At 49.4% G+C, this 23,817-nt stretch overlaps 1 protein-coding gene across 3 annotated transcripts in view; it reads right to left on the bottom strand.

The window, feature by feature from the left end:
• Positions 1–23,817, bottom strand: part of ABAT (4-aminobutyrate aminotransferase) — an 87,996-nt gene that overhangs the window by 37,874 nt on the left and 26,305 nt on the right. For all 3 annotated transcript variants that reach the window (XM_037813924.1, XM_037813926.1, XM_037813925.1), the window contains exon 2: positions 4,916–5,029. In XM_037813924.1, coding sequence (XP_037669852.1) covers positions 4,916–4,985 — 70 coding nt within the window. In that variant the 5' untranslated portion in view covers positions 4,986–5,029. The remainder of the gene's footprint in view (positions 1–4,915; positions 5,030–23,817) is intronic.

The following is a 23,817-nucleotide window of genomic DNA, read 5'->3' as shown; positions in this document are numbered from 1 at the left end:
AACTGCGTCAGCCCCTCCATGTGCCAAGTCTCTGTGTGTGATGGATGGATGCGGGCAAAGGTCTGCTGGGGGTGGAGATCCTGAAAAACAGAGCCTGGTAAGTTTTGTCGGAAACCATGGTATCCGAAAAGGGAAAAGAAAGAACCTTACACATATTCAGCTCCTACTGCGTGCTAGGCAGGCCCTACCTAGGCTAACTCCCATCTACTGCTTTCATTTAATCCACAGCCCTCCTGTGAGAAAGGTATTGTCGTTCCCGTCTTACAGATGAGGATCAGAGAGGTTAGGCAACTTTCCCAATGTCACACAGCTGGTGAGGTACAGAACCAGGATTTGAACCCAGGTTTGTTCAACTCCAGTATTTCTGCTTTTCCTCCTATACCTCAATTTTGACTTGTGGAGGAAACAGACCAGGTAACCCATAAAATGAACGTTCACCTAATGCTGGCATATAATGTCATAAACCACAGGAAAAAGAACAAGATTTGAAAGGCCTCCTGGGTTCTCTTATATCAAGGAGAAGACCATTTATTGAGAATTTATGGGGGCATAACAGGCATTTGGCTGAACAATTTACACAGATTGTCTCATCTGAGCTTCCCAACCCTCTAACAAGGTAAATGTAACTATTATTCCCATATTACACAAGGAGACACTAAGGCTCAGAGAGGTTAAGTAACTTGCCCAAGGTTCCACAGCCAGTACATGTCTGACCTTTTTCCTAGACATTGTGAATGCAACTGATACCATCTCTGACCTCACCAGTGCCGGGTCTTTCAAATGGAACATTTGCAGCCAGACAGTCCTGCCTCCCCTAAAGGCAAGTTATCATCAGAAACACAAGGAAGCAAAAACAAGTTTGAATTAATATCCAGTGATCCAGCATTTTCCCTCATGAACAAAAGCACGTATCTAGAAGGCAGAGTTTGTCCTTGGCACACAAAACCAGACGCAGTGGGCAAGTGGTCCACCAGCTGAGGCCTCGAGGCCTGATAATGATGCTCACGGCCTTTGGTGGCCGTGCCAACCCAGAGAGTCAATTTTTAATTCCAGACTATACAAACAGCCATCAAATTTTTAATGCCTTCTTGATCTTTATGCTGAGTGATAAATGGAAGTCATTTCCCCAAAGGGCAAGGGTTCCATGAGACCCCGGCCAAACCCAAGGTCATGGCTGCAGGTCCCGTCTTGCACGCCCTCACTCCATCTCATTTCTCACTCCGAGGAAGCTGCTGCCACGCTCTGAGCTGCTCTAGGAAGAGGTCCTCAAGGTGAGGAGCTGAGGGTGGCCTCCATGAGGAACTGAATCCAGCTACAGCCATGTGGCTGAGCTTGGAAGTGGATCCCCAATCCCCGAATTGGGTTTCGGATGAGCCTACAGCCCTGGCCAAAGCTGGGCTGCACCTTCGCAAGAGGCCGAGCCAGAGCATTCCTGACCCACCGAAGCTGTGAGATAATAAACATCCATTATTGTAAGCACCTAAGTTTGGGGGTATTTGTTATGCGGCAGTGGATAACTAATACAGTTGTTAAGCTTGAGGGTCCTGGAGCCAGACTGGCTCAGCTCGAAGCCTGGCTAGTTCTGTGACTCTGGACAAGTTACTTACATTCTCTGAGTCTCAGTTTCCTCTACCTTATGCAGTTGTGGCAAAGACTGAATGGGTTAAACACAAGCTATTATTCCTATCATTTTTTAACCTGGTTGTTACTTGCTCACCAGCAGTGTGACTATGGACATATTCCTGTATCTCTGTCAACATTGCATTTTTAATATTAAAAAAATAGTCCACTATAGGATACTATATACGTCAAATGCATAGGTGAAAAGAAAAGAAAAGGCTTGCTGGTTTTCTAAATTTGGCAAGCGATACCATGAAAGATTCAACTTTCACCTGAGTTACTCTGTGATCTGGCCATTTCCTCTTACACATCGTGTTCTGTATGTTTCACTCTTGTAAACTGGGAGTTAGGGATGCCCACTCCTAAATGTAAATACAAATGAAGGGCTTTCCTATGAACTGTTTCTTTTCACACAGAAGCAGGGAAGATCTTGTCATCCCCACTTTCCTGATGAGGAACAGGCTTGGAGAGCTTCTGTGCATTGATTAGGCTCGCTTGGCCGACACGTGGAGACGCTAGCGGCCCGATCTTAGGAGACTTCTCCAGTGCTTTTTCCATGTTGCCAGCTGCAGAAGGCTCAGCTGTCCTTGAGAATGCCCTTCACAGGGGTGCCAGGGGCACCCCCAGGCTGGAGCCCCACAGGGCCGCCTCTTTCCCCTGGAGCGAGAAAGTGCTCAGCGGTATCAGCCACGGAATCAACGAATCTTCTACTCCGAACACACCACATCTGCCTCATTCTGGTTTGGGCTTATTTTTAACATAATGATGGGTAAACATTAATATGCATCTCTTACAAACAAATAATAACGTGACACAAAACCTCAAAACAGACTAGTAACTCCTCAAGACTGTCAAGGTCAAGAAAAGCAAGGAAAGACAGAGAAACCTAACGCAAAGGTCCCCTGGATGGGATCTGAGGATGGGGTTAGGGGTTGAGTTGTGTTCCCCAAAAGGGCATGGTTAAGTCCTAACGCCAGCATGCCAGAATGTGAGCTTACTTGGATACAGGATTGTTACAGATGGAATCAGGCGAGCTAAAGTCCTACCGGAGTGTGTGTGTGTGGGAGCTAACCCAATAGGACAGGGGTCTCAAAAAAAGGGGAGAAGAAACCCAGAGACAGAGAGACAGACACAGAAAGGAGGCCACAGCCACGAGCCTGGAGGGACGCAGCCACCGCCAGGGGCCAGGAGAGCGGCAGGGGCCAGATTTCTCCCTTCAGGCGTCAGAGGGAGCCCGGAGCTGCTGACTTGGGGACTTGTGGCCTCCAAACTGGGAGACAACACATCTCTGCCGCATTAAGCCACCCAGTTTGGGGTAATCTGTTGCAGTGGCCACAGGAAACTCATACAGACAGAAGAAGGACATTGATGGAAAAACTGGTGACATCCACATAAAGCCTGGAGCTGATTACCACCAGTGGACCACGGTCGGTTTGTTTAGTTGTGACAAATGCACCCTGTTGATGTAAGAGGTTAGCAGCAGGGGAAGCTGGGTGAGGGTTCACCAGAACTCTCTGTACTCCATTTACAACTTCTCGGTACATTTAAATTATTCCAAACTAAAAAGCTTATTTAAAAATAAAACTTACGAACACTGCTGGGAGAGGCTGAGCACCCCTGCCCTCTATCTCCTGTAAGTATCATCATTGAACAGGCAAACCAAGGGCACTGCCAGCAGCTGGTATTTTGAAGGCAGACAGGACCGACAGCAATCAGAAAAGGCCATGGCGACAAGCACAGGGACTCAGGGAATTGGGGACAGAGCTGGAGGCTCATTGTGTTCCCTGAACTGATCTTGTTGCCAGGGCAGAGCCAGAGCTGTTCATGTCCCTGCAGGAGCCCAGTTGCAGGGGTCCTGTACTGGTTTGCTAATGCTGCCGTTATGCAAAATACCAGAAAGGGACTGGCTTTTATAAACGAGGTTTATTTGTTTACACAGTTACAGTCTTAAGGCCATAAAGTATCCAAGGACAATCGGGTACCTTCACTGGAGGATGGCCAATGGCATCTGGAAAACCTCTGTTAGCTGGGAGGCACGTGGCTGGTGTCTGCTGATTCTGGATTGTGTTCCAGCTCCTCTCTCAGCTCCTGTGCGTTCTTCAAAATGTTCCTCTTGGGGTGTTTTGTCCTCTCTTAGCTTCTCTGGAGCAAACTCTGGGCTAGCATCTCCGAAGCATTACCAAAAGTCTGCTTTCAGCAGCCGTCTCCAAAATGTCTCTCTCAGCTGCTCTTCAAAATGATTCTCTCAGCTGCTCTGAGCTCTTTCTGTTCGTGAGCTCTTTTATAAGAAAGACTCCAGTGATTAAGTCAAGATCCACCCTGAACAGGTGGGGTCCATACTTCCATGGAAATTATCCAATCAAACGTTTCACTCCCAGTTGATTGAGTCACATCTCCATGGAAACAATCAAAGGATTCCAACCTAACAACATAACATGCCTGCCCCCACAAGACTGCATTAAAGACCATGTCATTTTGGGGGACATAACACATCCAGACAGGCACAGGGCCCTAGAGGAGGCGTGTGTTAGCCACTCCCTCCCAGGGTCCCGCAGGGTCCCATGGTGAGGGGGGCTGTAACTCCGCACTGGGAGCCAGACAGGTTTGCATTCACGGGGTCCCTCCACTCACTGCCTTGTGCACTTGGGTGAGTTCCTTGGCTTCTCTGAGCCTCAGTTTCCTTGCCTGTAAAATGGGGATTCAGGGAGGCTTGCAGAAGCTCTGCCCATGGATTAGACTCACTTGCCTAAACGGCCCAGGTTTGGGCACAGGCGGGAAGGCTGAGGATTTGAGACAGACTGTGGCAGAAGAGGGAGCCAGTGCTGGTGGCTGGGTGGATGTGGGGTGTGCCGAGGTGAGGGACAGGGCTGTGTGGGGGCTGCAGGCCTGGGGGCACCTCCTGACCAGCTGGTGCCCTTGAAGCATGGCTGACCTTCACGTCAATCATGAAGACCATCAGGGTCATGTACACTCCTGGGCAGCAACCCCAGCCTCGTGTCCCCAGTGTTCCCTGCGAGGCCACCACATACAGGCAGGCAGAGGGGCTCGGGGATGCGCCACCTCCTTTCAGACCGCAGAGCTGACCACCTGGGGACAGTAAAACATGTGGCCGAGGGTAGATGGGAAGGGGATAGCAGAGGGGGAGTTTTACGGGGGATGGTGGGACGATCATTTACACTGAGGACAGCCCCGGCACCCTGGCTGGCTGCTGCCTCTATCTCCAAGGGCCCCTTTGGTCCCAGGATCTCTCTCCCCAGCAGGTCCAGCTCCTACAAAGACCCCCCTGGGGGCTTACCGGGCCTGAGCAGACGGTAGGTGTGCTGGATGCCACTGGCCAGCTGCCGGGTGAACAACATGGAGGCCATGGTCCTGCCCTTCAGCCACAGAGCCCCGGCCAGGCGCCTCAGTCCTGAAAGAAACCAGAAATGCAGGCTGAGGCCGGCAAACAGCACCCTCCTCCCAGCCAGGTATCCCACCGACCCCCAACAGTTTCCCACACAGTCGAGAAGGCTCTTCCGGCTTTCATTCAGAATATACACTTTAATCCAAGCCCACCTCCTTCCACCCCCAGCACGGTCCAGGGAGGGTAACTGAACCTGTTTCCCAAATGGAAAAACAGAGAAGGGGGCAGAGGTTTGGGTCTTTCTGCAAGGGATCTGGCCAGGTCCATCCCAGGTACTGTCCACCCCGGCCAGCAAAGCCAAGGCTGTACTCTGCAGGATGGAGGGGCCCCGGCAGGGAAACCGCAAAACACACACCAGGAATGAAGCGGCCCTGGCCCAGAACCCATGAATCTCGAAGACAATTGTATAAAAATGTAGCTTATGAGGGGTGACAATGGGATTGGGAAAGCCATAAGGACCACACTCCACTTTGTCTAGTTTATGGATGGATGAGTAGAAAAACAGGAGAAGGAAACAAACAAATAGATAAAGGTACCCAGTGTTCTTTTTTACTTCAATTGCTCTTTTTCACTTTAATTATTATACTTATTTTTGTGTGTGCGCTAATGAAGGTGTCAGGGACTGATTTAGGTGATGAATGTACAACTATGTAATGGTACCGTGAACAATTGAATGTACGATTTGTTTTGTATGACTGAGTGGTATGTGAATATATCTCAATAAAATGAAGATAAAAAAAGAATTTGTGGAATATATTTTAAAATCACTACAGTAAAGATACATTGTATATTATTATTGTTTGAGTCTATTATTTGGATTTTTTTTCACAAGTAAGATGTGTGTGTAGTTTCTTTTTTAATGCATTTATTTTCAGGTTTTAGAATTAGTGTTCTACTTCCTTCCAGAGAAAATTTGGAAGTTTTCCTTATTTTTGTATGTTTTTGAATAGTTCTAGGAAGCATTCAGAGTTTATAGTTTTTAAATATATGTTAAGATTCTCTTGAGAATCTCCTGGGCTTGTTTGTTTGCTTGTTTTATTTTTTGACCAAGAGCTCTATTACTAATTTTTTCTATTTCTTCCATGATATTTGGTCTATGTAGACCTGGGGTCATTTTTGGCTTCAGTGTTACTTGGTTTATGTAGACTTGAGGTCATTTCTGGTACCAATTTCTGTATCTTTTAAGATAAATTTCAAAAGCAAATTTATAGTCAAAAGACCTTATCTCTTGTTTTTGTGCTATCAATGAGAATAAAAATTAAATATATACTTACATATTTTATGTATAAGCAAATATCAGAAATATGTTGTCTTTTAAAGAGAACTTTGCCTTTCTTATACATTTGCTGCTTTAATTTGTATATGAAAGTATTGAATATAATAGTTTTCAAAAACATTGTATCATTTCTTCTATAATGTGTATGCTTATGAAGATGTCACCATCATGTTACTTATAAGTGAGAAATAAACCATGTGACTCACATAAAAAAATAAATAAATAAAAAATAAAGGCTTGCAGAGAGGGGGCAAGCGCTGGATCATGAAAAAGGCGACTTAAAACCGATAGGATCTTGTGGTGCCACGGCTGGCCCCGGTTCCAGAGGGAGCACGTGGGGGGAGCAGGGATGTCTGATCGAATCTCCCTGGTGGCGGCCCGAGGGACTGAACCAGGAGGCCCCTCACGGCCCACGGCCCCAGAACGTGCCCTGGGTGCAGAGGGCGGCTCACAGAGCTCTGTGGGACGGCTGTTAAGTCGTGGCTGCCTGGGGCAAGAGCAGTGCCTGGGACCCAAGGAAACTGTCTCCCAGGGGAGAGGGGACATTGGCGTCTGTGTCAAGGGTGGGACCCCTAGGGCCATCGCCTGCACGCCTGGGACAAGACACATAAGGCAGATGGGATCAGGAAGCCCCATGCGCTGCCTGGAGCTCCTCTCCCCTCACTGTGCAGACAGGCCCTGAAGGGCAGCACTGCCACCTCAACCTGCAAAGACTGGGAAAGGTTTGCTTTATTCCTTCTTCTTCTTTTTTTTTTTTGTTCGCTCCTGGCATTCAAGGAAAGCTCTGCCATAACACTACTGGATACAAGCTTAAGGAACAGATTCCTCAGAGTCTAAATTCCAGCTAAAACATGCTAAAGTAGCAAAATGCCCAGGTTTCAACAAAGGATTACAAAACATACAAATCATCAGGAAGCGACGGCCGAGGCCAAGGAGAAGAGGAAAGCATTAGACACTATCGATGAGGAGAACCAGGCCTGGGAACGACCACATCTACCGGCAATGAAAGACACAGGCCTGGAGCTGACACCCCCGAGGACACGAGACGGTGACACACTGAGGAGGAGCAGGTACGTCCCCGTGGGCGGGGAGGGCTTTGCGGGGAAGGGAGAGGGTGTCCGGCCTGAGTTCCTGCACCTCCCTCACGTGCCACGCGTCATGCTGGCACTTTACTTGCATTTCTGAGAATCCTTCCACCAGGATGATTCTCCCCGTTTCATGGACGGGGAAACTGAGGCTCAGAAGTCGTGTAACTCAGCCTGAGACTAGCGAGCTGGTGGGGGAGCCGGGACTGGATTCTAACGCGTGGATTTATTCTGGGTCAGGTTATGACTCCTGATGCTCAGTGAAAGGCCCTGGCCTGCCCGACACCTCCTTGCCCACGTTGGGGTGAACATTCCATCTTGGACTTGGATGAGACCCAGAGGAAGCAGCAACGAGGGGTGACAGTCACAGATCCAGAGAGATCGCGGCAGCTGGGAGGGGGCCTGAATACCCTGGAAGGAGAACGGCGCGGGGAGGGACGGCAGGTTGGGTAGCTTGCCAAGCGCAAGTGCCAGGAAGACGCTGCGTTCACAGCATGGGTGAGCAAAGGAGCAGGGGTTCTAGCAGAACCCGGGATGACGGATGGGCAGCATCGTGTCCTGTGGCTGCCCTAGAGATCATGGGGTGATGGGATATGTTATGGGAAGCAAAGAGTGAATGAAGGAGGGAGTGGTTTGCAGCACAATGTGGATTCATTTATTCTAAGACTATTTGGGGTGTGCTGACTATGTGCAATGCTTTGCACACCTATTGCACATACTAAGCACAGGCTCTTGGCCAGGGCTCTGCAGACACCACCCTCAGGGCCCTAGGAGGTAGCACGGGGCCCTAGGAGGCACTACTGGGTGCGGAGGGAGGGCACCTTTTGGGGTGTCTGCTGTGCACCCCACGCCTCCCCCTTCTCAGACGCTTTCCCCCAGTCCACAGGGTGCAGACCCAGTCACCACGTCTGCTCTGTGTGACCCGGCTCTACTGGACCAGGGTGGGTCGGGGTCCCGGGATTTGAGGGGTCACAGAGAGGAGGGGCAGTGAGATAAGATCTTTACGTGGAGAGGGAGGTGGCCTGTGCAGAGACACAGCCTCGAGAGAAGGCGGGTCCTGGGTGCGGGTGGACGCTGCTTCCCGATCCCGGCTGGGCCCGGCTGACTGCCTGGCCTTGGGTGATGCCCTGGATGGGGCGGATTCCCTCTTTCCCCCGGGGTGGGGGGGAGTGGGAGGGGACGGGGGCAGGAGGAGCGAGCCAGGGTGTCAGGCTCAAAGGTGCCCCTCCACATGGAAGGAAACATCCGGAGCGAGGGAAAAGTGTTCCCATCCTCGTAGTGCCTTTGTGAGAAAGTCCAGAAACCCCTCTATCCCTCCTCCTATCCTTCCCTCCTTCTTTCTTTCCTTCCTTTCTTCCCTCTCTCTTCTGCCCCCTCCCTCCCTCCTTCTCTCCCTCTTTCCCTCCCTTCCTTTCTTTCTCCCCCTTCCTCCCTCTCTCTTTGGCCAGCTTCCTTGAGCTACCTTGAGTGACTTTCTTGCTTGCAGAGTCCCAGCTAGCATGGTGGTTAGAGTATCAGACTGATGAGCCCCAAGCCATGGGGCTTCTGGGGAGCCACACTGCCTCCCCCACCCTGCATTGCAGGTGGACCCCTTAAGATGGAGTAAGGCCCTGCAGGGCAGCCAAGGATGAGGACTTCTGGGCCAGGGACTCCTTTGGCAAGTGCACCTCTTCTCTCCTGGACCTCACGGCCAGGCCGGGAGACCGGGACCCCCGAACCAGCTGTGTTTCCAGCCCAGCTTGTTCCTGGGGGGTGGGGGGCCGTGGCTGCATGGGGGTGTGGTGTGATGTTCTAAAGGGGACATCGTCCCCCTCAAGCTCCTCAGCCATCCGGGCAGCTCCCCCGATTCAGGCGCAGAAAGTGGAAACCAGGAGGGGGTGCGGTATTTGGCCTCCGTCAAAGGATGCCTGGGTCTGCCTGACCCCAAAGCCCTCGATTTGACGCATCACAACTTAATCAATTCAGCGAATAACAAAACACTGAACTGCAGTAGACACGGGACTTGGTGAATACAAGCAAGGCAGTTCAGAGAATGAATTTTATTGCTTTTCATCCAAGGAAATTTTATTAGGAAAAGCATGAATTCAGAAAGTGTGACCATAAACCAACCAAGACCCTTTTCTTGATAACTCAATGGATTTGGAAAAAAATCTATTCCTGTATATCCAAGGGCAACCAAGAAGTTAGGATTTAAGAAATGATTATGATTACTGAATCATTATATAGATATTTCTTTTTACTTTCCAGTGTGTTAGAATAGACAGAGGGAAATACCTGAAATCTCTGAACTGTAATTCAGCTGCCTTGATCTCTGATAATGATTATATAACGATACAGCCTTTATCGCATGATTGGAAAAACCTTGTGACTGCCCCTCATTTGCACCCCCTTATCCTGGTTTTTAACTCTAGAGTCTTGTGATCACTAAAGGCACCCCTAATGTTTCTTAATGAAGGACCTTGAGTCTGTCCAGAACTAACCCACCCCAACTCCAAAACTATCTTGCTAGACTAAGCATGTAATCAATCCACACATGCTCAATAATTAGATCATCTCTAACCTCGTCATCTGGAGACATTATGTTCATTATCCTAAAACCTGCCCATCTTTTGATACTATAAACTATCAGAGTTATTGCAGTTTGGGGAAACAGATTTTTAGGCCGATAGGCCATCTGATCTCCTCCTTCACACTTAGCAATAAACTCTTTCTTTCTTTGAAACCCCGGTGACTCAGGAATCAGTCACTTGAGCACATCGGGCAGAGAACCCACCGCTTTTGATCAGTAACATAAGCCGCTGCAGGCCTGTTAATTTTAGCAGCATGATAACTGTGTAGAAAGTGCAGTTTTGGTCTCTCAATTTAAAGCCATTTGCCTCTAACAGGGCCATTTAAGATCCCACACAATTCAATTTCCATTAAATGTGTGTTTGAAAGTGCGAATCTCAGAGAACTCTCAGATTAACATCTGAATACTCTGCAAAAGTGAGAATCACACCTGTGCAGTTTCAATTAGAAAATGTCACATTGGAAAATATACCACAGTGACATTTCGATGGCCTGCAGTTGAAACTGACCTTCTAGCAAAACCTGATTTCTGCCAGACATTAATTCTTAGCCCATTATATTTCAAACAATCAGAAGAGCCAATGTCATTCATTTACTCTCTTGCCCCACTAATTTAATCAACAAAAATTAATTAAGTACCGATTATAGGATGGCACTGTACCACTTAGGTACAGAAGCCAAGATGGATAAAAATGTCCTTCCCTTTCTGAAGCTCATAATCTAGTGGCAGAGGAATGAGGGGAAACTGGGAGAGCCTAATGTGCTAGCCTGCTTCACCCACCGTGCCAACATATTCTTAAAATAACCCAGCAAGATACATACATAAATGTTTTCCAGTTCACTGTGAACAACTAATTCTGTGTAAGACCGAATGGGAGCACGACCATTTTTCTGTTCTGAGTGAGGCGCTATAGGAACCCAAAAGATTAATTCCCGGTGTGTGTGTGACAATACCAGCGAGGTGTCACCTGAGCTGCACCCCAAAATATTAGGAGACTGCAGAAGCCAAAGAAAGAGGAGGCATTCCAGAGGGAGAGAACGGCATGAACAAATGCTCAGTGGGGTGAAAGGTCAAGGATTTGGGTGCACAGAGTGCGGCTGGGACAGAAAATCATAGAGGGGTGGAAGGAAGATGGGAAGGGCCATGGGGCACGTTGGAGGGTCCAAGGAGGGGAGCCCCACGGGGAGGAAGGTGTCAGGGATCAGCAACTAAACCCTCAGTCTTGGAGATGGCGTGGACTTTAAGAATTACAGATTCCTCAAAACATTAGGCATAGAATTACTATATAAGCCGGTAATCCCACGCCTATGTCTGTACTCCAAAGAATCGAAAGCAGGGACTCGAACAGATACTTGTACCCCAATGATCACAGCAGAATTAGGCATGAGAACCCCAGGATGCAAACAACTCAAGTGTCCACCAGCAGATGAATAGATAAGCAAACTGTGGTCTACACGAATGAAGCTCTGATCTACGCTACAACATGGGTAACCATTGAAGACATTATGCTAAGTGAAAGAAGTCAGATGCAAAGGACCACGTGACTCCATTTATATGAAATGTCCCGAGTGGGCAAATCTGTAGAGCCAGCAAGTAGATCAGTGGTTGCCAGGGGCAGCTTAATGAGCATGGGGTCTCCTTCTGGGGGGATGACAATGTTTGGAGCTGGATAATGATGATGATTATGCAATACTTGAATGTACTGAAGCCACTGAATTATACACTTTAAAACAGTTAATGATTACTTTCATGATATATATATATAAAATTTTATGATGCATATACATGAATTTTACCTTGCTAAAAAAAAATAAAAAAGAATCATGCAGCCAGCTCACCCCTTTTACAGACGGGGAGAAAGGGCGAGGTAGGGGTGCAGAGAGTAAAGGCACGCGCAGTCAGGCAGGCCTGGGTTTGAATTTCTGCTGGTTACCAGCCACGTGATCCCAAGCTTGCCTCGGACCTCTGCTTGCTTCATCCCTTCGCTTAGTGGATAATATCCTGTGCTGTGCCGGGCACTGTGTTTGGGTGCTGGGATGACATGGCAACCGAGACCAAGATTAATTTCTTCTACTCACGGTGCTTGCATTCAAATAGTCTGCTTCAGTTTCCTCGCCTGTAAAATGGTGGATAGTAATAGTTCCCATCTCTTGTCTTCTTACAAGGACTAAATGAGAGAAGCACTTGGTGCTGCCTGGCTGTGACTCCTGGAATGATGCTGCTGAATACTGTCCTGAGGTTGCTTTAACATCACAGAAAGACAGGTCTAGGGCTCAGTTGTTCCACTGACTTTCTCGTACTGCCTCCAAGCCAGGAGCACAAGCAAGGCCCGACTTGAGGGGAGAAGCTAACTTGCTAGGTTCTCGTTGATGTTGGGATGGCAAATGAATGTCAGGGCATGTGTCGGTTCCAAAGAATGGATGCTGGCTGCTTAGGGCAGCGAGTTGAAAGATTTTACGGCCTCGTTTAGGCTTTGAGGGCAAGAGATCTGTGATAGATTAATGATGTCTGTCACATGCACCACAGTAGATAGTAGAGATGTGTGTTGGGCACGAACCTGGCACCTGAACTTGGGCTTTGGAATTTAAAGCTGGGGTCCAAATCAGAGCTCTAGCTTATGTAATTGTGTAACAGAGTGAAACTTATTAAAACTCTCTGCACCTCAGTTGCTTTGTTTGTACAACAGGGACAGTGCTGCCTCTCTCACTGCAGGGTTGTGCCAGAATTCGAGCTTATGGATGCTAACAGCCAGGTGGATCACAGGCATTCAAGATATTTGCATTTTCTCTGACTCGCTCTTCTCTTTCATACTTTCTGCTGAAGACAAAGTCACTGATTCTAGAGCTCTGTGGTCTGAGATCCATGGAAGTTTCTGGGGGCCCCAAGGAAAAGGGACAAACAGACAGGCAGACCCTTCCTGGTGGGCTTGCTCTGGAACCTCTCAGATGCCTGCAGATCACAAGGGAGGGTTCCCTTCACCCCAACACTGACAGTGAATGACAGCAGAAAGCTGGGTGCCAGGGGCCCAGGAACATCCCTGCTTGGGGGCCCATCCCTAAACGCTCTGGTCCAAGTTGCCAACTTCTCTCGCCAGGATGAGGATGGTGACATCCTAAACGTCATTTTCTATTTTGTCCTCAGAGGAACCTTTTCAAGTATAGTTCATCTCATATCACTCTCCTGCTTAAACCTCTCCAATGCCATTTGGAAAAACATGAACCCCGAGAGAGTCGGGGTCCAGCTCATCTCGTTCACCATGATGTTCAGAACATCGCACAGGTCTGCAGTTTGTGTTAAAATAGCAATTTAACAGTAACGCCTCCCACCCCCATCTCAAGTCATCACGGACCCCGAAGCCCACAGTCCTCTGGCTCAGAAATTGAGGACACCGCCCCGTCCCTGCCTCAGTTTCCACACGTGTGAAATGTGGGTGTCGGATCAAATTGGCTCTAAGTCACTGGGGATCACCTGGCAGATGGGCCAAGAGTTCAAGTTCGACAGTGGCTACCCCATGACACTGCTTCCCCTGGAGTCTGTGCACCCCCTGCCCCTACCCCAGAAGTCACCCCGTCCTTGCCACCTTCACAATTTTGCTGGACCTTGAATTGCACATCAGGCAAAAAGAGGGGGTGGCCCGAGAGATGGGGGGCAGGGGCAGCTTTCGAAGCAGTAGCACGCTCCAATGTCTGCGACCAAGGCAAGGCTGAGAAGTCCCAAAATCTGAATAAAAGAGCAACTGGCTGCTGGCACTCGCTGTCTCAGAAACCCCAAATCTCCCCCGGAGTTTCCCAAACCTCAGTTGTTTACACAGCATGCTGCTTTGCCCTCATGTTCTTCATTCTAATACAACTTGTACGAACTTGCATTAATGTTTTTCTTGAAATGAATTCACTTTTTAATTTAAGTAAAATTATTTTCTAAGAAGCCTTTGTAATCACTCCCACCCCCATCCCCACTCCCCCCACTCCCCCACTCCATGTGCTACAAATCAAAGGCAACTGGGGGAAGTAGATAATAAAAATCAGAGCAGATTTCTAAATTCTAGCTGGATACAGCTGACCACCCAAGGCTTCTGGCCATTTGCTAGGACAGGGAAACCAGCAGATACCGGGCTGCCTCCTCCAGGTGATTACGAATGACAGAGAAATTTAAATCAACCACTACATTAAATAGAATAGAAACCATCAGAGTACAGGCAAGCAAGCAGAATTCTTTTGTTTCAGGCCTAGGTGCACCCGCCATCCTCCCTCTTCTTTACCCTTGGTCTCTGTCATACGGCAGATAGTACACAGGCTTCCGGTCCCATCCAAATCTCTCCAAACCTTCTCCTTTAATTAAAATGCTAATTAACTCTCTCCACTTCATGAGTGGGGGCAGGGGGAGGGGTTAATCAATACGGTGAGAGGAATCCAGGGGAAAGGGGTTGGACGGAGGGAAGAAATAAAAAAAAATAAGATATCTATATATGGAAAAAAAAGGATATAAAAGGAAAAAAAGAAGAATTTTCCAATTTGCTCTGGAGGGAAAATAGTAATAAAAGTAGCAGCTGCTCTTATTCTGCCATTTACTGCTCACCTGCTATTGCAATGTACCTTCCATATGCAAATTCAGTTTTCTGCAATATTTGCACCATATGACAGGTGAAGAAACCGAGGCCGGAAGTTTAACGGGTCTGTCCGAGGTCTTAGGGCTCAGAAGCCAGAGATTCTTAGGGGCCCCTGAGACCCACAGGGGAGCCTTATATCCATGTCAGAATCCCCTACAGGGTGTGGCTTCCTCATCACCCTGAATTCCTGAAAATGGAGAGTTTCTGGCCTTTGAAAGTCAAACATCACAGAGATGCAGAGAGAAGGAAGCCGGAGGTGACCTTTGGGGGAGGAGTGTGGGGCACTGGAGGTGACAGCAGCTGCTTTCCTCTTCTTTCCAGACCCTCCTTCCAGGCTGTCTCCTCCAAATCTTTGCCAAAGGATCACATCCCCCAGACTGGTCATCCCAGCACCCCCTCCCCCATTTACTTGCCTGGTGACTTTGGGCCTGTAAAGTAGCCTCTGTCTGTGCCTCAGTTTTCTCATCTGTAAAATGGGGACAATACCAACAGAAGACCCCCTGCGGGACGATGGAGAGTGAATCGCGACCTGGCACTGGGGCTGCTGCTGTACCCCAGCCCCAGACCAGGCCTGGCTGTGAGCGGTCATCGAATGCACAGTCCACACTCAGCAAGGGCTGCCTGAAGGCACTGCCTGCCTCATCTTCCCACGACGCTGCCTCCCAGGCCCACATCTGCACATGCATCACTGGTTAGAAATGGATCCCAGACTTCTCCGGGGCCCCCCAAAGAGGCTTCCTCTCATTCTCCTAGCTGTTCTCAGGCCTGAAACAAAGCCGCTGGCACAGGCTCAGGACATTCCTTTCCTGCCTGCAGCCCCAGCCATCAGCTTTTCTGCAGATTCGGGACACAATGACACTCAGCCAAGCACTCCTCCGTCGTCATCAAGGGCAGGGGTCGCCATGGCAACCAATAAAGCCAGAGCTGTGAGCCTTGACAGATGGCCAACAGGGCCCCCCCGCTCCCGGGGCTTTGATGGACGGCATCGGGACACAGGGCTTTATGTCACACCCGGCCTCCCTCCTCCAACCCCAGCTCGAGTTTGCTTTGTCCACCACTCCGACGGCCCCTCTGGCTTTACAAAACCCCACCCCCTCTCTGCAGACATGATTTCCTAAACCTGCTTCTTGGGGGGGTTGCACAAGCATCAGCGACTTGTATAAGGAGAGGGAAATAGTGCTCTTGGAAATCGGCAAGCAGCGTCCTCCCCTCCCACACCCGAGAAAGATGAACAAAGTGGAGAAAGTGACATGAGCCAGAACTGGGTTCAAATCGTGGCTGCACCACATACGAAGTGTGTGATGACGCTGCGGCCAGGGGCTCAGCTCGTCAGGGCCTTGGTCTCCTCATCTGTGAAATGGGGAGCCTGAGATCTACTCGTCAGGGCACAAGTACCCAATCTGGTTGAGGCCACCTGAAGAGTGCACAAGATGGAGAAGAGTGGCTCGCTGCAGGCCGTGCTCCCAGTTTCCTTTCTCCCGGGGCCTGCAGGGTGTTTGCACAGGCAGGGAGCCTGCCCTGGCTGGGAACTTCCAGGTTTCCCCAGAGAGAAGCCCTCAACCTGTCACCTTCCAGGCTCTGTCCCACAGAACTCCCTGCCTCCCACCTCCTGCCAGGCCCCATCGGAAGAATTCCGTGGAATGCAATTGCCCATGCTGGGAATGTGTTGCTAGAAGGGAGTTCCACAGCCTGTGAACATATGAGGGGAAAGGAGAGTAGAAAAGGCTTCAAACTCAAGCCATGCGAATGCAAGAGACGCAGATCTGTCATTCCAGGGTAGGAAACGTACAGGCAAGCAGGGTCTGCAAAGGGACGAGCTCGTTTTCGATTTCCACTCCTACAAGGAGGAGTGAATGAAAGAACAGAATCTGGCTTAGGAAGGATGCTTGAGCTGGTGTTGAGGAAGGTTTGGCTTTGCAAGTCTGTTTGTTCAGTTCCACAAATCACCAGGAGGTACTGGTGATTGAGAACGTTCCCTGCTCTGTTCTCTGGGATCTTGCGTCCCAAGAGGACAGCACCGACAACAAACAAGCAGATAAGATCAGTGCAGCTGGAGGAGCTACACTTCCCATTCAGAGAAAACAAGCAATTTTTATAGACTCCAGGAACTGCTAAGTACGCAAATACCACTCCGCGTATTACAAATCCTTTAATTCCTCCAAGGTCTGCCCAGCTTGCGACTTGGACACCCTTCGTTGGTGATCAGAGTTACGGTGTATGCTGACAATATCCCTACATTCCCTTGAAAATAACTTTTCAGTAATTCAAAGGATGTTTCATTTATGTACGTATGTACATATCTGCAGTGATTTAATGAATGCATGCCAATTACTGCATCATGGCTTCAATCATACCATTTCATCTAATCCCAGAAGGCAAAGACAGCTGTTTTCATTTTACGGAGGAGGGAAGAGGTTCAGAGAGGTTTTGACACTTGCCCGAGGACACACAGCTGGAGACCGCACAGGTGGGGTTCGAATCACAGCTGTCTGGGTCTGAAGAGCCTGATGTGGGTGCCCGGCCATGATGGTGGCTTCGGTCCTCACCCAGAAACCCCATCAGACACCTCAGCCCAACAGGTACCCCATTCTCTGGGAACAGAGCTTTGGACGGACAGGTAGCTCTCCCTGTCCTATCCACAGCCTTCCTGAGCTCTCATCTTCCAGCCACCTCCAGGCAGGTGTCCACCTGTCCTTCCCGGCCTATTATTGCCCTCACGGAGCAACCACAGCCTCAACCCACACTCAGCACTTCCTGTGTATCCCAACTCAAGTTCTCGCTATTCCCTCAAAATTATATATACGAGGACCCTGTCCCACCCAACGGCATATGAGGTCCTTTGAGTGGAAGAACTGGCATTTGTACAGCTGCACAATACTCAGGACCACTCCAGATAACGGAGGCTGCTTGATGGGTGTTTTAAAAAATTAACCTTTGACAGAAAGCTGGCCTACACTTTCTTGTTTCCCGTTCTTCCTGCCAACCCGTTTAGCATTTTGGTGCTGAGAGCCAGTGAAGGGGAGATCTGGGGAGGCAGTCATCAAACAGTGTTCCAGCAAACACACACTCGTATGAAATATCTATAATCAATTCCTAGGCAGAAAGTAGGTTAGAGGCTACAGGAGCTGGACCAGGGGAGGGGGAGTCACTGCTCCAAGGTGCAGAGCTTCTGTTTGGGATGATGACAATGTTGTGGAAATGGAGGGTGGTGATGGTAGCACAACATTGGGAATGCAATTAATGCCACTGAATTACACACTTAAGAATGGTTAGACGGGCACATTGGTGTGTGTGTGTGTGTTGCCACAGCAAAAAACAATTGCAAAAAATTAAAAAGTGTCTGGATGCATCACCTTCCCCCAACTATTCAACCAAACAGGAGAGCTCGCCGTTGCCTCTGATGTGACCACAATGGCCCTTAACCCCAGGGCTCTGGCAGAACCTTCCGGCCTTCTGGATGGTGTCTGTGTGTCGGCTGCACCTCCCCATCTGGCGGCCTGTTTGTACGCCACATAAAACTTCATCTGCCTGCTGAGGGTGAGCTCGCCGGCTTCCGGGGGATGGCAGAGGACAGATGGCAGAGGGCAGATGGCTGCAGGCGTTAACTGCGCAGCCGGCGACGCTTTCGAGCTTCGTCAGGGAAACAGCGGAGTCCAGAGGGCAGAAAGTGGCGTCCACCGGGGTCTGGAAAGAGAGCCTGGGGCCAGCAGCCAGTCTCGAGATGCTCTGAGGTTAGCAACGCATGGGGCCAGAACAGCCATCGGGGTCAAAAACGAAACAACCAAAGCTGCTTTCCAGTGCTTTGCCCACAGAACCAACGATGGGAGTAAAGACAACTGAGACGAGAGGAGCTGGGTCCTCGCTGGAGAGGATGGCACACCAGGGGGTCCACACCTCCCAGGTCCCTGGCCTCTGATGAAGACGCTTTCTCCACCTGGCCTTTAGGAAAAATGCCTGCCTTTTACCTTGTGGCTTCTTGACACTTTTAGAGATAAAAAACTTAAGGAAACAAAACAAAACCAAACCCCCAAATTTCTAAAATGATCCTCCTTGAGACAAGTGCAAAAAGCTCAACCACCCTCCAGGCAAACAGATAGGTCGAGGGCTTTAATCGAACCATTTTGTTTTTCACCAAGCAAAGCTGGGGCAGACGCTGTCTCGCCTGAGCCACTCGCTGGCTCCTGGGCACCCCCAGGGCGGATGGTGGCGGCCTGGCTGCGCACACAGGCGGCCTCTCCCCTCCCTCCCTGCCCTCTGGACCCTAAACTGCACAGCTTCGTGCCACCAGGGCTTTGCTTGGTGATGTCTGCCGGGAGAGTCCCCTCTGCCTCTGCCTCCTGTTTACAGTCCCTTAGCTCTCATGGACCCTTTTGTTGGCTCATTTCAGCCAACACCTCCTCCAGGAAGCCTTCCTGACTCTCAATTCAGGGTTAGATACCCCTCCTCTGTATTTCTCCAGCAATCTATATTTAAAAAAAAAAAAATTATGAAAAATTTCAAACATACAGGAAGCTGAACAAACTTGGCTATCTGCACTGACTGGTTTCAACAATGTCAACATCTGCCATTTTTTCTTAATAAACGTGTTCTTCCATGGTTTTCAGTCTCAATCCCTGGCATATAAGGATCTGTCCATATCTCTTTCACACCCATCAACCCATGAATATCATTAGTTCATTCATGGATTCACTGCAGGTCATTGGGATTTCCTGGCTGTCTTCTGCTTGAAAATACAACACTAAATCCTGAGGACCCGGGGGTGGGGCAGGCGGGCCAGACAGCAGGACCCTGCCCTCCAGGGGTTATCCTCCGGTGGAGGAGACAGAGGAAGGGTAAGATCATGTCACACGGAGATGACGGTCATCAGCATAACGGTTCATCTCCACTCCCCCAGCATCTGGCACCACGGCTCACCCAGGGAAGGCTCAACTAATGTCCACTGCAGGCCAGGAACTGACCACCAGGTCCGTCCCCGGCCAGGGTCCTTCCTTTTCCACCCCCTTGGAAGGGGGCAGGAAAGGGGCCCCAGGTACCGCCTGCTCAGGATGGGGCCCCTGCATGGATCTCCCAGGACGGCTTTTCAAGTGACTGAACATCTGTCCCATAAATCCTAAGTGCGATGAGTGAACTTATAAACACTCCCTCTCTGGCTCCGTCCTGGTCCCTCTAAGGAGCTCTAATGCAAAGGGGGGAGGGGAATACAAAACAAACAGAAAGCAGGAGGCTGGTTCCTGCACCCTAGGGTGGCCTTGGGAGGCTCCAGCATTTGGGCAGCTCCACTTGGAGAAGGGTGCACGCCCTGGGAGGTCTTTACAGAGGTTCTCCATCTGTGGAGGTGAGAATGGGGTTCCCAGGGAAGTCAGGGGGCCATTGGGGAGAGGTGGGCTAAGGAGGCCTCTAAAACTGTGACTGCGACCCATGGAGTCCCCGTTTGGGGACGGCCACCCTGAGGCAGGGGCTGCCCCAGGGACCTCAGAGGCTCCAGAAAGCAAGCCCTGGGGGGGCAGTTTGCTTACTCCTGCGTTCCCAGGGTCTAGAAGGGCACCTGGAATTAGAAGATGCTCAATAAATGCTTGTCAAAGTCAGTAATGGAATTCCAACCCACCACTGCCGTAACTTCAGAGATGAGAGCTGAAAAGCCCTCTCCAAGTTTTGTCCATTAGATTAATACAATATTTCTCAACCTTTTTTGCATTATCATTCCCCTAAAGAGCCTTTTTTTTTTGACTGATCCTCCATGAGATTTTACTTCCACAGATATCCTGTACAGATATCCTCTATTGTATGTATATCTGTGCTTTATACATAAATAACAAGTTTGTCACCCACCCCATGAAACAATTTGCCCCCTCCTCCCTTATTAATGGGGGGATATCATCCCCATGGAGAATGCAGGGATTTAGGGTGGGCCAGGCATTTTCTCTGCTTCCATCTCATCTCACCCTCACAGCACTCTTACAGAGCAACAGCATCACCCCCATCGCAGAGATGAATCTGGAGTTCAGAGAGGGTAAGCGACTTGCCCCATGACACACAGCTCGTGAGTGGCAGAGCCAGGCTTCAAACCCAGGTCTGCGAGACTCTAAAGCTAGCGCTGTTCTGCTTCCCTGCACAGAGAGGTTAAGTAACATGCCCAAGATTATTCCGCTAAGAAGGGATTTTAATTTAATTCCTAAATTAGATTTTTTAATTCCAAATTCAGTTTCTTTCCACTCACCCTGCTGCCTTACAAATATCTTTAGAAAACATGACAAACTCTTTGGGTATAAAAGTCAGTGTCTTGGGGTATCTCAGAGGGAGAGGAAGAGAATGGATGAGGTGGATCTGCAGTAGGGACCCCGCCAGAGAGGGATGCCCGGAGGACTGCCTGGGAAGGACGGCTCGACGTCACAGCACCAGCACTGGAGCAGGGCTCTAGCAGCCCGGAAACTGACTCACACCTCGCCCAGGGATGGATAAACCTGGCAGGCTGAATAATGTGTCTTACTTAATTCAATATAACTAAAAATACGATCATTTCAACCCATGATTGATACAACATCAATCATTACTGTTAATAAATATTTTACATTCTGTTTTTTTTCATACTACCTCTTTAAAATCCAGTGTGCATTTTCCATTCACAGCACATCTCAATTTGGACTTGCCACACTTCTAGTGCTCAATTGCCAGAGGTGGCGAGTGGCCACCACACTGGACAGCGTGGGTGAATATACAATTTTAGACTGGAGTGTGGCCAAAGGAACATACAGTCTGGTCTGCTGGTTTATCAGCGGACTGCTTGGGCCTGTTTGGAGCTGTGCTGTCTTCACAGGCATTTAGTCTAAGGGCTGTTTTCAGTGGGGTCTGAACAAAAGGAGTTCAGACAGGACAGCTACACAGTGTGTGCAGCCTGGTGCAAAATGAACACAGGGGGCCCTTTTCAAAATGATCGAGAATATTGAGATGGTGACAGCAGAACATTAAATTGAGCGTGGTGCCCTTCTGAATATGCAACAGTGGCGTGCCTGGGAAGCTGACCTTGGGTGCAGGAGAAAGAACTGCTAGGTTTATCTGTCACTGGGCAAGGTGCTGGGGGCTGGGATCACAAGAGCTAGTAGAATAGCAGTGGTGGCAGCAGCAACAAACACCTACTGATCCCTTGCTATGGGTTTGAAACCTGTTCCAAGCTGTTTACAGAGAACAGCTCCTTTAATTTTCAGAACCCTCATAAGCAGACATTATTATTCCTGTCTCACAAAAAAAAAAAAGAAAGAAAGAAAAGCACAGAGAGGTTAAGTGACTTGCCCAAGATCACACAGCCATTAAATGGCCAGGATGCAAACCCAGCTGGCTTGAGAACCAGTGCTCTGAATCTTTACACTGCAGCAGAGTCGAAGTCACTCAGACTCAAACCAGAGACTTCTCTTCTAGAGGTTCGACACTGTTGAGTTATCTTTAGACATTACCCAAAAGTAGAGTGGGAAAAACTGCATGGGTTTTGGAATGATGCAGACTGGGGTTTGAATCTTGGTCTTGCCATTCAACCAACCATGCGTCCTTGGGCGAGCCGTCCACCTCTGTTTTCCCAACTGGAAAATGGGTCTGAAAGACGGTTCTACCCCGAGGGCTGCTCTGAGGATTCAATGAGATAAGCTGTGTCAAAGCTCAGCAGAAAGCCCAGGCTTGTGGTCACAGGCACTGCAAAATTTTCAAACCGCCAGGAAAGTTGCAAGCACAGCACAACAATCACCGGTAATCCGAGATCCACCAATTGCTAACATTTTGCCACCTATATGCTCAATCTCTACATCTACCTATTGCCTATCTCTATCACCTATCTATCACTCATCTATCTGTTGATCATCTATCTATAGCTACAGAACCGTGTCATCTATTTTCTGAATTATTTGAGAGTTTTTGAGTTACTTGCAGACATGATGATACCTCATCCCTCAATCCTTCACCTGTAACTCCTAAGAACAAGAACGTTCTCCTACATAACCTCAGTACAATGATCACCCTTGGGAAATCTTCCATTTATTATCTAATATATAGTCTATATTCAAATTTCCCCACTTGTCTGAGGCTGAGGCTCAGGGCAAATGGTGGGGGGGTGGGGAAGGGCGCCAAAGGACACACAAGCCAGGGGTAGGAGGTGTGATGGCAGGAGGAAGGGGGGAGCCTCAGCTCTACCGGGGTGGCAGTTAAAGATTTCCTGGAAGCAGTGGTGGAGGAAGTTTAAAGATGATTAGAGTTCTGGATGATGATGCAGGGCAAGGTGGGCAGAGGCCACGCGGCAGGGGGACGGTGTAGCCAGAGGAACAGGCTGGCATCTTGGCAGAAGAGCAAGGGGCAGCGAAGTCTCTGAGTGTGAGCTGCTGCATGTCATCGGGGGCTGCTCCCACTTACACCGGAAACGTCCTGAGGCCGGGGTGAGCCCTTGTTCTGTCCCCTCGACAACGTGCCCAGGGCAGCGCCAAGCCCCCAGCCAGCACTCCCCAGCGTGGCTGCCTCCGAGCCTCCCCAATATTCGGGGACAGGCAGGGCCCCAAGGATCCCCTTCCTGGGTGACTCGGCCCCCTGCTCACCCCCACGAACGGCAGGACCTCAGAAGGCCAGGACCGCCACATTCGCCCTGCAAGTGCCATTCTGCTTTCTAAAATTGCTTCTTTCTTGCCACCTCCTGGGGCATGGGCCACTTTCATGGAAAAAAATAAAAATTGAACTTCTTCTCCATCTCAAAATTAAGAGACTGAGGGAAGCCACCGTCTAAACCGTCTTCCCACCTGCTCTCGGCATAAGTCATCCAGGTTGTCAGGGATGAGATTCTTGCTGCAAACTCCTTCTGCCTTGTGGAAGGAATCAAGCAAAGCACCTCCTGTAGCATCTCCGAGTCTTCCATTATCCCGAGTTTCAAAGAGAAACAGGAGAGGGTTGCCGTTTTAGTCCTCAGAACGTTCGGTTGGGAAGGGTTTATTTCGGAGCTTGGGCAAAGATGCCTTTTCAAGGTGACCCTGACTTCATTTCTTGGGTGGAAATTGGTTCTGCAAGTCTACAAACAAGTGCAAATTCTTAGCTATCATTTTGATGTCTACCTTTGTTTATTAATTTTGTTCCCACCTTAAAGGGGCTTGTCCCGCTGTGATCACTCCACAAAGCAGCCTTGCAAAATCTGTCATGTTCGTTTGTGTCCTTCAGACAGAAAGCCACATGCAGAAGCACTTGCACACACGGACGCGGACACACACACACACACACACACACACACCCCAACAC

This window comes from Choloepus didactylus, chromosome 21, assembly GCF_015220235.1.
Source record: "Choloepus didactylus isolate mChoDid1 chromosome 21, mChoDid1.pri, whole genome shotgun sequence".
Classification (NCBI taxonomy): Eukaryota; Metazoa; Chordata; class Mammalia; order Pilosa; family Megalonychidae; genus Choloepus; species Choloepus didactylus.
Note: the sequence above shows the minus strand (reverse complement) of the source record. Positions and strands in the feature narration are given on the sequence as shown.